The sequence below is a fragment of the Micromesistius poutassou genome (assembly GCF_964030765.1).
Source record: "Micromesistius poutassou genome assembly, chromosome: 4".
NCBI lineage: Eukaryota > Metazoa > Chordata > Actinopteri > Gadiformes > Gadidae > Micromesistius > Micromesistius poutassou.
In genome coordinates this window covers 7,253,926-7,268,084 of record NC_140274.1, presented here as the reverse complement: position 1 = coordinate 7,268,084, position 14,159 = coordinate 7,253,926, and the positions used below count along the sequence as shown (strand labels likewise).

Genomic DNA, 14,159 nt, shown 5'->3' with positions numbered 1-14,159 from the left:
CATATGCTGCACTTCACTGTTTTGTTACTCCAAAACCCAATTCCGTTGCACACGATTAGCATATAACCAAATGCCATCTTCGGCTAATTAACAAAAACGACTTTTACCCTCATTGCTCGTAATCCAACACCCTGTGCGTGGTCGTGGTGACTGACCCCTCGCCTGTCCGTGTTTCTGTGGCAACCACCTGTCGGGTGGTTCTGGTGGTCTTGGTCACCGTGGTGACGGACCCCTCCTGCACGGTGGAGACGTGATGCTGCTCGGACCTATGGCTGGAGCTGAAGTCCATGGCTGACGAGTGGAGGGAGAACATCCCGGAGACCCCTTCCTCGCCGCCGACCTCGCCACTGACCTCTGACCTCCGCTGGGCCCGGGGCGAACCCTCCGGGGTTATCTGGAGGAAGCCTTGGTGCGGAGGGGGTGCAGAAAGCAAGGAGGGGGTGGAGATGGAGGAGGAGGTGGATGGAGGAGAGGTAGGAGGAAAGAAGAAGCAGCAGGTATCAAGTCAACAGGAGCCGTAAAGAGATGTGAGAAAGCCATCAGTGGAAGGGTGGATGAGGTGTAGGGACAATGGAAGATGGGCAGAGTAGTTGTAGGGAGAGTATAATATATAATATAATATATAATATATATAATTATATATATTATATAATAATATATAATATTTGAGGAGTGTAGTGAAGACAGAGTAGGCAGTGGGAATTATGAAGTTTGAAAAAATCTCAGTCTAATAAAAGACAAAAAAAGAATGATGAAGAATGTTAACTGTAAACCCATGGTGACTTTGTTATAACAAAAATAATACCTAAAATCGAACACACACATTACAACACACCCACAAAGAGTTGCAGTCTGCTTCACTTAGTTTAAATTAATTTACCTAAATAAGTATTTACATTTAAATGAGTGTGACTATTGAATGCTAAGATTGTGTGATGCCTACCTGTTGAGTGTGGCTTTAGGCTAAACTTGGGGACCTTGAACCATGAAGAAGCCTCTGTTGCATCTGTCCCCTGGGTCTCCTCCCATGCTTGGAACTTTGTTGAGCTGAAACCCATGGAGTACCCAGCCATAAGCGGGTCTGGAGACTCTGAGCTATCCCTGTCTAGCATCTCTGATCTTGCAAGAGACTTCACAACATCACCCCTCTCTTCTGTTCCTGCTGTTTCTTTAGCGCACTCCCCACTTGTTGTCAGACTATACCCTGCAAAGGACACCTTGCCGGATTGCCCCTTCATTCCTTTTTCATGAGCAACTCTGCCTTCTGGTGATGAATCTGTAACTAGTTTTGCACTCAGTTCAGCGTCCTCCTCAACTGCTTCCGCCATCTTGGTGTATGGAGAGGTGAATGCCACCTTGGGCAGCTTCATTCTACCACTAGTCTTGGTTTTATCATCCTTCGATCCCATGTGGAATTCTTTCTCACCATCGAGGCCGGAACTTGAGCTCTCAACCTTAAGTGATACTTTGTCGTTGGCGCCCGTCTTCTCAAAAGTTGGCTTAATTTGGATTTTTGGTATTCTTACTTTGGCATCTCCTATTTCCAAGTTCCCAGTTCCTTCCTCATCGGGGACACTAGCAGACACGGCAAGCTCCTCTCCCTCTGTATTTACCCGCACAAACATAGCTTTTTTTACTTTGGGCAATGTCTCATAGTGTATGTCAGTCTGATGAACATCCATCCTTCCCTCAGGAGAGGAAATAGCTGGTAATGCAACCCCAAATTTAGGGATTTTGATTTTCTGGCCTTTACCCATTTTAGAATCATATTCCTGTGAAGCACTGATATCATAGTCTATGTCATGTGTGCTTGGTGCTTTAACTTCTTTAGCTAACGAGAAAGCACCCTCTCCATTTGAGCTGCCTGAGACCTCCATTTTACCACTCATCCCTTCAATCTCTTTGCCTTTGCCACATTTATTCAACTCTATATTTGCTTCACCACTGTTTTTCATTTTGGGCATCCCAATCTTGAATTTAGTGCCTTTAACCTTAGTGCCCTTGCCCTTTCCACTGGCTTCTGGTGTGTTGAGTTCGATATCAGGGAGTTCAATCTTTTTGTTAACTATATCCACATCAACCTTTAAGTCAGAGCATGGGACTTCTGGAATTGATATATGAGCAGATGGAAGTTTGCCATCTGGCCCCTTAAGTTTGCCCCCCTTAATCCTTTTCTCTGATTGCTCAAATTCTCCTGTTTTACCTTTGGGAAAAGATATGGCTACTTTTGGCATCTTGATTTTTGGTGTTTTGAACGTCAATCCTTCTTTGTCTTCTGCAGATTTAACAGAGGGCATACAGAGTTTAGGGTCAGGCCCTTCTAAATCTGATGTTACTTCTATACCAGGCCCTTTAAATTTGCATTCCTCTACCTCAGCTTCAAGATCCACACAAGGTTTATCTGACTTTGGTAATTTTCCTTTAGGTAGCGATATATGGACATTTGGCATTTTAAAATGCCCACCTCCCTTTCCTTTCATCTCCATTTCAACATCAGGTCCTTGAATCTTTCCAGATTGTCCTTGAGGAAGAGTAATGTCCACATTTGGCATTTTGATTTGAGGCTTGTTAAACTTTCCTTTCTTTCCTTCAACTTCTACTTCCGGTGAATTAATATCCCCTACCAATGTTTTTCCTTCCATTTCAGTGTTGGGTAAATCCACATATGGTGTATTAGCCTTTCCAATTTTTACTTTAGGCAAGGTTAAGTCAACGTTTGGTAGTTTGACATGGGGCATATTAAACTTGCTTCGTCCTTGTCCGTCTATTTCAACATCTGATACATCCAATTCTCCTGATCCTTTGAGTTCCATTTCTGGCCCTTTCATTTTTGCAGACATCCCTTTTGGAACTGATATGTTGCTGTCTGGAAAACTGACATTTTGGATTTTGAATTTTCCTCTTTCTTCCCCAGCCAGTGACACATCCATGTCTGTTTTGGGGGCAGACACATCAATTGTTGGCATTTTAGGGATTTTTAGGTTTCCTTCGTAACCTCTTATATCAGCTTCTGATACGTCTACCTCTACTTTGGGAAGAATAACCTCTGTTTCTGGTGTCTTTGTTGCTTGCAGTGACAGTTCGACTGCTGGTATTTTGACCATGGCCTTTGCATCAAGGTCTCCACTCGTCTTGCCCCTGCCTCCTTCCTTGGACCCAAAGCCTGAAAACCTGGGAAGTTGAATTGTGACGTTAGGTGCATGAAACCCACCCTTATGCATGTCTCCATCTAATGTTGCATCAACATCTCCCTCAGGGAGAGAAACAGATGCATTTGACGTCTTTTTAGAGATTCCAAATGAGGGCATTTTGATTTTAGGCTTGTTAACTTTGACTTTAATATTTCCTTCACCATCATCAAACTCTAATGATGGTGCTCTTATTTCACCTTCAGTAGGGCTGAGGGATATATCTCCCTTTGGAATTTTCCCCTCTAACTCTCCACTCTTGGGTCTCCCCCCAAATTTGGGAAGCGCAAACTTTGGAAGTCTGAGAGACACATCAGGCATTTCAAAACTGCTGCTGGAGGACGGCCTCCCACCTTCTGCTTTCAGTAGCTCCTGTTCCTCGTCGTCCTCCGTAGGTTTGGTCAAGTTGAAGTCAAAGTCCACCTTAGGAGCTGAGATGTCAACTTTTGGTAGTTTTACAGTGGGGAGTTTAATTGATCCACCTATGCCTTCTGTCTCCACTGGAGACATGTCAAAATGTCCTTCAGCTTTTCCTCTTGGGGGTAAAACACCTGGCATCTCCACCTTCATGGAAAACTTTCCACCTTTGATATCCGGGCCATCTATGTTGACATCAGGTCTTTTCCCTTTCATTTTGGGGACGGAGAGATCTATTGAGGGCATGTGGAATTTACCGCCTTTGGCACCGTGTGCATCAATGTCGATATCCCCTCCTGCTTTTCCTTTAGGGAGTGAGATATCGATGTTTGGCATCTCAATCTTCTTACCCTTAAGATCTGGGCCTTTCAATTTTAAATCTCCTTCTGGGAGGTTGATCTTTGGTAGTGAAACATCGAATTTGGGCATTTTAAATTTGCCGCCCTTTCCTTCAATGTTTATTTCACCCTCCGCTTTTCCTTTGGGGAGGGATATATCAACGTCTGGCATCTCCACATTCTCTTTCAAATCTGGTCCTTCCAGTTGAACGTTACCTCCAGGTAGATTTACCTTAGGTAATGAAACATCGAATGAAGGCATGGCAAACTTTCCACCTTTGACATCCGGGCCTTCTATGTTGACATCAGGTCCTTTCACTTTCATTTTAGGTAGAGAAAGATCTATGGAAGGCATGTGGAATTTACCTCCTTTGCCAACATGAGCGTCAATGTCGATATCCCCTTCTGCTTTTCCTTTAGGGAGTGAAATGTCAACATCTGGTATGTCCATCTTTCCCTTCATATCAGGCCCTTCTATTTTAACTTTGCCCTCAGGTAGTTTTACCTTTGGTAGTGAGATATCAAATTCAGGCATTTTAAATTTCCCACCCTTTCCTTCAATGTTCATTTCAGGCTCAGCTTTTCCTTTGGGAAGGGAGATATCAACATCTGGCATCTCCATCTTTCCCTTCAAATCTGGTCCTTCCAGTTTAACGTTGCCTCCAGGTAGATTTCCCTTTGGTAGTGAAACATCGAATGAGGGCATGGCAAACTTTCCACCTTTGACATCAGGGCCTTCTATGTTGACATCAGGTCCTTTCCCTTTAATTTTGGGGAGGGAGAGATCTATTGAGGGCATGTGGAATTTACCACCTTTGGCACCGTGTGCCTCAATGTCGATATCGCCTCCTGCTTTTCCTTTAGGGAGTGAGATATCGATGTTTGGCATCTCAATCTTCTTACCTTTAAGATCTGGGCCTTTCAATTTTAAATCTCCTTCTGGGAGGTTGATCTTTGGTAATGAAACATCGAATTTGGGCATTTTAAATTTCCCACCCTTTCCTTCAATGTTCATTTCAGCCTCAGCTTTTCCTTTGGGAAGGGAGATATCAACATCTGGCATCTCCATCTTTCCCTTCAAATCTGGTCCTTCCAGTTTAACGTTGCCTCCAGGTAGATTTACTTTTGGTAGTGAAACATCAAATGAGGGCATGGCAAACTTTCCACCTTTGACATCCGGGCCTTCTATGTTGACATCAGGTCCTTTCACTTTCATTTTAGGTAGAGAAAGATCTATGGAAGGCATGTGGAATTTACCTCCTTTGCCAACATGCGTGTCAATGTCGATATCGCCTCCTGCTTTTCCTTTAGGGAGTGAAATGTCATCATCTGGAATGTCAATCTTTCCCTTCATATCAGGCCCTTCTATTTTAACTTTGCCTTCAGGTAGTTTTACCTTTGGTAATGAAACATCGAATTTGGGCATTTTAAATTTCCCACCCTTTCCTTCAATGTTCATTTCAGCCTCAGCTTTTCCTTTGGGAAGGGAGATATCAACATCTGGCATCTCCATCTTTCCCTTCAAATCTGGTCCTTCCAGTTTAACGTTGCCTCCAGGTAGATTTACTTTTGGTAGTGAAACATCGAATGAGGGCATGGCAAACTTTCCACCTTTGACATCCGGGCCTTCTATGTTGACATCAGGTCCTTTCACTTTCATTTTAGGTAGAGAAAGATCTATGGAAGGCATGTGGAATTTACCTCCTTTGCCAACATGCGTGTCAATGTCGATATCCCCTTCTGCTTTTCCTTTAGGGAGTGAAATGTCGACGTCTGGCATGTCCATCTTTCCCTTCATATCAGGCCCTTCTATTTTAACTTTGCCCTCAGGTAGTTTTACCTTTGGTAGTGAGATATCGAATTTAGGCATTTTAAATTTCCCACCCTTTCCTTCAATGTTCATTTCAGCCTCAGCTTTTCCTTTGGGAAGGGAGACATCAACATCTGGCACCTCCATCTTTCCCTTTAAATCTGGTCCTTCCAGTTTAACGTTGCCTCCAGGTAGATTTACCTTTGGTAGTGAAACATCGAATGAGGGCATGGCAAACTTTCCACCTTTAACATCAGGGCCTTCTATGTTGACATCAGGTCCTTTCCCTTTCATTTTGGGGAGGGAGAGATCTATTGAGGGCATGTGGAATTTACCACCTTTGGCACCGTGTGCCTCAATGTCGATATCGCCTCCTGCTTTTCCTTTAGGGAGTGAAATGTCAACATCTGGAATGTCAATCTTTCCCTTCATATCAGGCCCTTCTATTTTAACTTTGCCCTCAGGTAGTTTTACCTTTGGTAATGAAACATCGAATTTGGGCATTTTAAATTTCCCACCCTTTCCTTCAATGTTCATTTCAGCCTCAGCTTTTCCTTTGGGAAGGGAGATATCAACATCTGGCATCTCCATCTTTCCCTTCAAATCTGGTCCTTCCAGTTTAACGTTGCCTCCAGGTAGATTTACTTTTGGTAGTGAAACATCGAATGAGGGCATGGCAAACTTTCCACCTTTGACATCCGGGCCTTCTATGTTGACATCAGGTCCTTTCACTTTCATTTTAGGTAGAGAAAGATCTATGGAAGGCATGTGGAATTTACCTCCTTTGCCAACATGCGTGTCAATGTCGATATCCCCTTCTGCTTTTCCTTTAGGGAATGAAATGTCGACATCTGGCATGTCCATCTTTCCCTTCATATCAGGCCCTTCTATTTTAACTTTGCCCTCAGGTAGTTTTACCTTTGGTAGTGAGATATCGAATTTAGGCATTTTAAATTTCCCACCCTTTCCTTCAATGTTCATTTCAGCCTCAGCTTTTCCTTTGGGAAGGGAGATATCAACATCTGGCATCTCCATCTTTCCCTTCAAATCTGGTCCTTCCAGTTTAACGTTGCCTCCAGGTAGATTTACCTTTGGTAGTGAAACATCGAATGAGGGCATGGCAAACTTTCCACCTTTAACATCAGGGCCTTCTATGTTGACATCAGGTCCTTTCCCTTTCATTTTGGGGAGGGAGAGATCTATTGAGGGCATGTGGAATTTACCACCTTTGGCACCGTGTGCCTCAATGTCGATATCGCCTCCTGCTTTTCCTTTAGGGAGTGAAATGTCAACATCTGGAATGTCAATCTTTCCCTTCATATCAGGCCCTTCTATTTTAACTTTGCCCTCAGGTAGTTTTACCTTTGGTAATGAAACATCGAATTTGGGCATTTTAAATTTCCCACCCTTTCCTTCAATGTTCATTTCAGCCTCAGCTTTTCCTTTGGGAAGGGAGATATCAACATCTGGCATCTCCATCTTTCCCTTCAAATCTGGTCCTTCCAGTTTAACGTTGCCTCCAGGTAGATTTACCTTTGGTAGTGAAACATCGAATGAGGGCATGGCAAACTTTCCACCTTTAACATCAGGGCCTTCTATGTTGACATCAGGTCCTTTCCCTTTCATTTTGGGGAGGGAGAGATCTATTGAGGGCATGTGGAATTTACCACCTTTGGCACCGTGTGCCTCAATGTCGATATCGCCTCCTGCTTTTCCTTTAGGGAGTGAAATGTCAACATCTGGAATGTCAATCTTTCCCTTCATATCAGGCCCTTCCATTTTCACTTTGCCCTCAGGTAGTTTTACCTTTGGTAGTGAGATGTCGAATTTAGGCATTTTAAATTTCCCACCCTTTCCTTCAATGTTCATTTCAGCCTCAGCTTTTCCTTTGGGAAGGGAGATATCAACATCTGGCATCTCCATCTTTCCCTTCAAATCTGGTCCTTCCAGTTTAACGTTGCCTCCAGGTAGATTTACCTTTGGTAGTGAAACATCGAATGAGGGCATGGCAAACTTTCCACCTTTGACATCAGGGCCTTCTATGTTGACATCAGCTCCTTTCCCTTTCATTTTGGGGAGGGAGAGATCTATTGAGGGCATGTGGAATTTACCACCTTTGGCATCGTGTGCCTCAATGTCGATATCCCCTTCTGCTTTTCCTTTAGGGAGTGAGATATCGATGTTTGGCATCTCAATCTTCTTACCCTTAAGATCTGGGCCTTTCAATTTTAAATCTCCTTCTGGGAGGTTGATCTTTGGTAGTGAAACATCGAATTTGGGCATTTTAAATTTCCCGCCCTTTCCTTCAATGTTTATTTCACCCTCCGCTTTTCCTTTGGGAAGGGATATATCAACGTCTGGCATCTCCACATTCCCTTTCATATCTGGTCCTTCCAGTTGAACGTTACCTCCAGGTAGATTTACCTTAGGTATTGAAACATCGAATGAAGGCATAGCAAACTTTCCACCTTTGACATCCGAGCCTTCTATGTTGACATCAGGTCCTTTCACTTTCATTTTAGGTAGAGAAAGATCTATGGAAGGCATGTGGAATTTACCTCCTTTGCCAACATGCGTGTCAATGTCGATATCCCCTTCTGCTTTTCCTTTAGGGAGTGAAATGTCAACATCTGGCATGTCAATCTTTCCCTTCATATCAGGCCCTTCTATTTTAACTTTGCCCTCAGGTAGTTTTACCTTTGGTAGTGAAATGTCGAATTTAGGCATTTTAAATTTCCCACCCTTTCCTTCAATGTTCATTTCAGCCTCAGCTTTTCCTTTGGGAACTGAGATATCAACATCTGGCATCTCAATCTTTTCCTTCAAATCTGGTCCTTCCAGTTTAACGTTGCCTCCAGGTAGATTTACTTTTGGTAGTGAAACATCGAATGAGGGCATGGCAAACTTTCCACCTTTGACATCCGGGCCTTCTATGTTGACATCAGGTCCTTTCACTTTCATTTTAGGTAGAGAAAGATCTATGGAAGGCATGTGGAATTTACCTCCTTTGCCAACATGCGTGTCAATGTCGATATCCCCTTCTGCTTTTCCTTTAGGGAGTGAAATGTCAACATCTGGCATGTCCATCTTTCCCTTCATATCAGGCCCTTCTATTTTAACTTTGCCATCAGGTAGTTTTACCTTTGGTAGTGAGATATCGAATTTAGGCATTTTAAATTTCCCACCCTTTCCTTCAATGTTCATTTCAGCCTCAGCTTTTCCTTTGGGAAGGGAGATATCAACATCTGGCATCTCCATCTTTCCCTTCAAATCTGGTCCTTCCAGTTTAACGTTGCCTCCAGGTAGATTTACCTTTGGTAGTGAAACATCGAATGAGGGCATGGCAAACTTTCCACCTTTGACATCAGGGCCTTCTATGTTGACATCAGGTCCTTTCCCTTTCATTTTGGGGAGGGAGAGATCTATTGAGGGCATGTGGAATTTACCACCTTTGGCATTGTGTGCCTCAATGTCGATATCGCCTCCTGCTTTTCCTTTAGGGAGTGAGATATCGATGTTTGGCATCTCAATCTTCTTACCCTTAAGATCTGGGCCTTTCAATTTTAAATCTCCTTCTGGGAGGTTGATCTTTGGTAGTGAAACATCGAATTTGGGCATTTTAAATTTCCCGCCCTTTCCTTCAATGTTTATTTCACCCTCCGCTTTTCCTTTGGGAAGGGATATATCAACGTCTGGAATCTCCACATTCCCTTTCATATCTGGTCCTTCCAGTTGAACGTTACCTCCAGGTAGATTTACCTTTGGTAGTGAAACATCGAATGAGGGCATGGCAAACTTTCCACCTTTGACATCCGGGCCTTCTATGTTGACATCAGGTCCTTTCACTTTCATTTTAGGTAGAGAAAGATCTATGGAAGGCATGTGGAATTTACCTCCTTTGCCAACATGCGTGTCAATGTCGATATCCCCTTCTGCTTTTCCTTTAGGGAGTGAAATGTCAACATCTGGCATGTCCATCTTTCCCTTCATATCAGGCCCTTCTATTTTAACTTTGCCCTCAGGTAGTTTTACCTTTGGTAGTGAGATATCGAATTTAGGCATTTTAAATTTCCCACCCTTTCCTTCAATGTTCATTTCAGCCTCAGCTTTTCCTTTGGGAAGGGAGATATCAACATCTGGCATCTCCATCTTTCCCTTCAAATCTGGTCCTTCCAGTTTAACGTTGCCTCCAGGTAGATTTACCTTTGGTAGTGAAACATCGAATGAGGGCATGGCAAACTTTCCACCTTTGACATCAGGGCCTTCTATGTTGACATCAGGTCCTTTCCCTTTCATTTTGGGGATGGAGATATCTATTGAGGGCATGTGGAATTTACCACCTTTGGCACCGTGTGCCTCAATGTCGATATCGCCTCCTGCTTTTCCTTTAGGGAGTGAGATATCAATGTTTGGCATCTCAATCTTCTTACCCTTAAGATCTGGGCCTTTCAATTTTAAATCTCCTTCTGGGAGGTTGATCTTTGGTAGTGAAACATCGAATTTGGGCATTTTAAATTTCCCGCCCTTTCCTTCAATGTTTATTTCACCCTCCGCTTTTCCTTTGGGAAGTGATATATCAACGTCTGGCATCTCCACATTCCCTTTCATATCTGGTCCTTCCAGTTGAACGTTGCCTCCAGGTAGATTTACTTTTGGTAGTGAAACATCAAATGAGGGCATGGCAAACTTTCCACCTTTGACATCCGGGCCTTCTATGTTGACATCAGGTCCTTTCACTTTCATTTTAGGTAGAGAAAGATCTATGGAAGGCATGTGGAATTTACCTCCTTTGCCAACATGCGTGTCAATGTCGATATCCCCTTCTGCTTTTCCTTTAGGGAGTGAAATGTCAACATCTGGCATGTCCATCTTTCCCTTCATATCAGGCCCTTCTATTTTAACTTTGCCCTCAGGTAGTTTTACCTTTGGTAGTGAGATATCGAATTTAGGCATTTTAAATTTCCCACCCTTTCCTTCAATGTTCATTTCAGCCTCAGCTTTTCCTTTGGGAAGGGAGATATCAACATCTGGCATCTCCATCTTTCCCTTCAAATCTGGTCCTTCCAGTTTAACGTTGCCTCCAGGTAGATTTACCTTTGGTAGTGAAACATCGAATGAGGGCATGGCAAACTTTCCACCTTTGACATCAGGGCCTTCTATGTTGACATCAGGTCCTTTCCCTTTCATTTTGGGGAGGGAGAGATCTATTGAGGGCATGTGGAATTTACCACCTTTGGCATTGTGTGCCTCAATGTCGATATCGCCTCCTGCTTTTCCTTTAGGGAGTGAGATATCGATGTTTGGCATCTCAATCTTCTTACCCTTAAGATCTGGGCCTTTCAATTTTAAATCTCCTTCTGGGAGGTTGATCTTTGGTAGTGAAACATCGAATTTGGGCATTTTAAATTTGCCGCCCTTTCCTTCAATGTTTATTTCACCCTCCGCTTTTCCTTTGGGAAGGGATATATCAATGTCTGGAATCTCCACATTCCCTTTCATATCTGGTCCTTCCAGTTGAACGTTACCTCCAGGTAGATTTACCTTTGGTAGTGAAACATCGAATGAGGGCATGGCAAACTTTCCACCTTTGACATCCGGGCCTTCTATGTTGACATCAGGTCCTTTCACTTTCATTTTAGGTAGAGAAAGATCTATGGAAGGCATGTGGAATTTACCTCCTTTGCCAACATGCGTGTCAATGTCGATATCCCCTTCTGCTTTTCCTTTAGGGAGTGAAATGTCAACATCTGGCATGTCCATCTTTCCCTTCATATCAGGCCCTTCTATTTTAACTTTGCCCTCAGGTAGTTTTACCTTTGGTAGTGAGATATCGAATTTAGGCATTTTAAATTTCCCACCCTTTCCTTCAATGTTCATTTCAGCCTCAGCTTTTCCTTTGGGAAGGGAGATATCAACATCTGGCATCTCCACCTTTCCCTTCAAATCTGGTCCTTCCAGTTTAACGTTGCCTCCAGGTAGATTTACCTTTGGTAGTGAAACATCGAATGAGGGCATGGCAAACTTTCCACCTTTGACATCAGGGCCTTCTATGTTGACATCAGGTCCTTTCCCTTTCATTTTGGGGATGGAGATATCTATTGAGGGCATGTGGAATTTACCACCTTTGGCACCGTGTGCCTCAATGTCGATATTGCCTCCTGCTTTTCCTTTAGGGAGTGAGATATCAATGTTTGGCATCTCAATCTTCTTACCCTTAAGATCTGGGCCTTTCAATTTTAAATCTCCTTCTGGGAGGTTGATCTTTGGTAGTGAAACATCGAATTTGGGCATTTTAAATTTCCCGCCCTTTCCTTCAATGTTTATTTCACCCTCCGCTTTTCCTTTGGGAAGTGATATATCAACGTCTGGCACCTCCACATTCCCTTTCATATCTGGTCCTTCCAGTTGAACGTTACCTCCAGGTAGATTTACCTTAGGTAATGAAACATCGAATGAAGGCATGGCAAACTTTCCACCTTTGACATTCGGGCCTTCTATGTTGACATCAGGTCCTTTCACTTTCATTTTAGGTAGAGAAAGATCGATGGAAGGCATGTGGAATTTACCTCCTTTGCCAACATGCGTGTCAATGTCGATATCCCCTTCTGCTTTTCCTTTAGGGAGCGAAATGTCAACATCTGGCATGTCCATCTTTCCCTTCATATCAGGCCCTTCTATTTTAACTTTGCCCTCAGGTAGTTTTACCTTTGGTAGTGAGATATCGAATTTAGGCATTTTAAATTTCCCACCCTTTCCTTCAATGTTCATTTCAGCCTCAGCTTTTCCTTTGGGAAGGGAGATATCAACATCTGGCATCTCCATCTTTCCCTTCAAATCTGGTCCTTCCAGTTTAACGTTGCCTCTAGGTAGATTTACCTTTGGTAGTGAAACATCGAATGAGGGCATGGCAAACTTTCCACCTTTGACATCAGGGCCTTCTATGTTGACATCAGGTCCTTTCCCTTTCATTTTGGGGATGGAGAGATCTATTGAGGGCATGTGGAATTTACCACCTTTGGCACCGTGTGCCTCAATGTCGATATCGCCTCCTGCTTTTCCTTTAGGGAGTGAGATATCAATGTTTGGCATCTCAATCTTCTTACCCTTAAGATCTGGGCCTTTCAATTTTAAATCTCCTTCTGGGAGGTTGATCTTTGGTAGTGAAACATCGAATTTGGGCATTTTAAATTTCCCGCCCTTTCCTTCAATGTTTATTTCACCCTCCGCTTTTCCTTTGGGAAGGGATATATCAACATCTGGCATCTCCACCTTTCCCTTCAAATCTGGTCCTTCCAGTTTAACGTTGCCTCCAGGTAGATTTACCTTTGGTAGTGAAACATCGAATGAGGGCATGGCAAACTTTCCACCTTTGACATCAGGGCCTTCTATGTTGACATCAGGTCCTTTCCCTTTCATTTTGGGGATGGAGATATCTATTGAGGGCATGTGGAATTTACCACCTTTGGCACCGTGTGCCTCAATGTCGATATTGCCTCCTGCTTTTCCTTTAGGGAGTGAGATATCAATGTTTGGCATCTCAATCTTCTTACCCTTAAGATCTGGGCCTTTCAATTTTAAATCTCCTTCTGGGAGGTTGATCTTTGGTAGTGAAACATCGAATTTGGGCATTTTAAATTTCCCGCCCTTTCCTTCAATGTTTATTTCACCCTCCGCTTTTCCTTTGGGAAGTGATATATCAACGTCTGGCACCTCCACATTCCCTTTCATATCTGGTCCTTCCAGTTGAACGTTACCTCCAGGTAGATTTACCTTAGGTAATGAAACATCGAATGAAGGCATGGCAAACTTTCCACCTTTGACATTCGGGCCTTCTATGTTGACATCAGGTCCTTTCACTTTCATTTTAGGTAGAGAAAGATCGATGGAAGGCATGTGGAATTTACCTCCTTTGCCAACATGCGTGTCAATGTCGATATCCCCTTCTGCTTTTCCTTTAGGGAGCGAAATGTCAACATCTGGCATGTCCATCTTTCCCTTCATATCAGGCCCTTCTATTTTAACTTTGCCCTCAGGTAGTTTTACCTTTGGTAGTGAGATATCGAATTTAGGCATTTTAAATTTCCCACCCTTTCCTTCAATGTTCATTTCAGCCTCAGCTTTTCCTTTGGGAAGGGAGATATCAACATCTGGCATCTCCATCTTTCCCTTCAAATCTGGTCCTTCCAGTTTAACGTTGCCTCTAGGTAGATTTACCTTTGGTAGTGAAACATCGAATGAGGGCATGGCAAACTTTCCACCTTTGACATCAGGGCCTTCTATGTTGACATCAGGTCCTTTCCCTTTCATTTTGGGGATGGAGAGATCTATTGAGGGCATGTGGAATTTACCACCTTTGGCACCGTGTGCCTCAATGTCGATATCGCCTCCTGCTTTTCCTTTAGGGAG

General features: G+C 43.3%; 1 protein-coding gene across 1 annotated transcript in view; it reads right to left on the bottom strand.

Moving 5' to 3' along the window:
* Nucleotides 1-268: 268 nt before the first annotated feature.
* LOC311342479 (uncharacterized protein) overlaps nt 269-14,159 on the bottom strand; it is a gene marked incomplete at its 5' end in the record, with an annotated part of 34,573 nt that continues 20,682 nt past the window's right edge. Inside the window, 2 exons of the mRNA XM_084467299.1 lie at nt 269-405; nt 944-1,047. Of these exons, the coding sequence (XP_084323425.1) occupies nt 959-1,047 (89 nt within the window). The 3' untranslated portion in view covers nt 269-405; nt 944-958. The remainder of the gene's footprint in view (nt 406-943; nt 1,048-14,159) is intronic.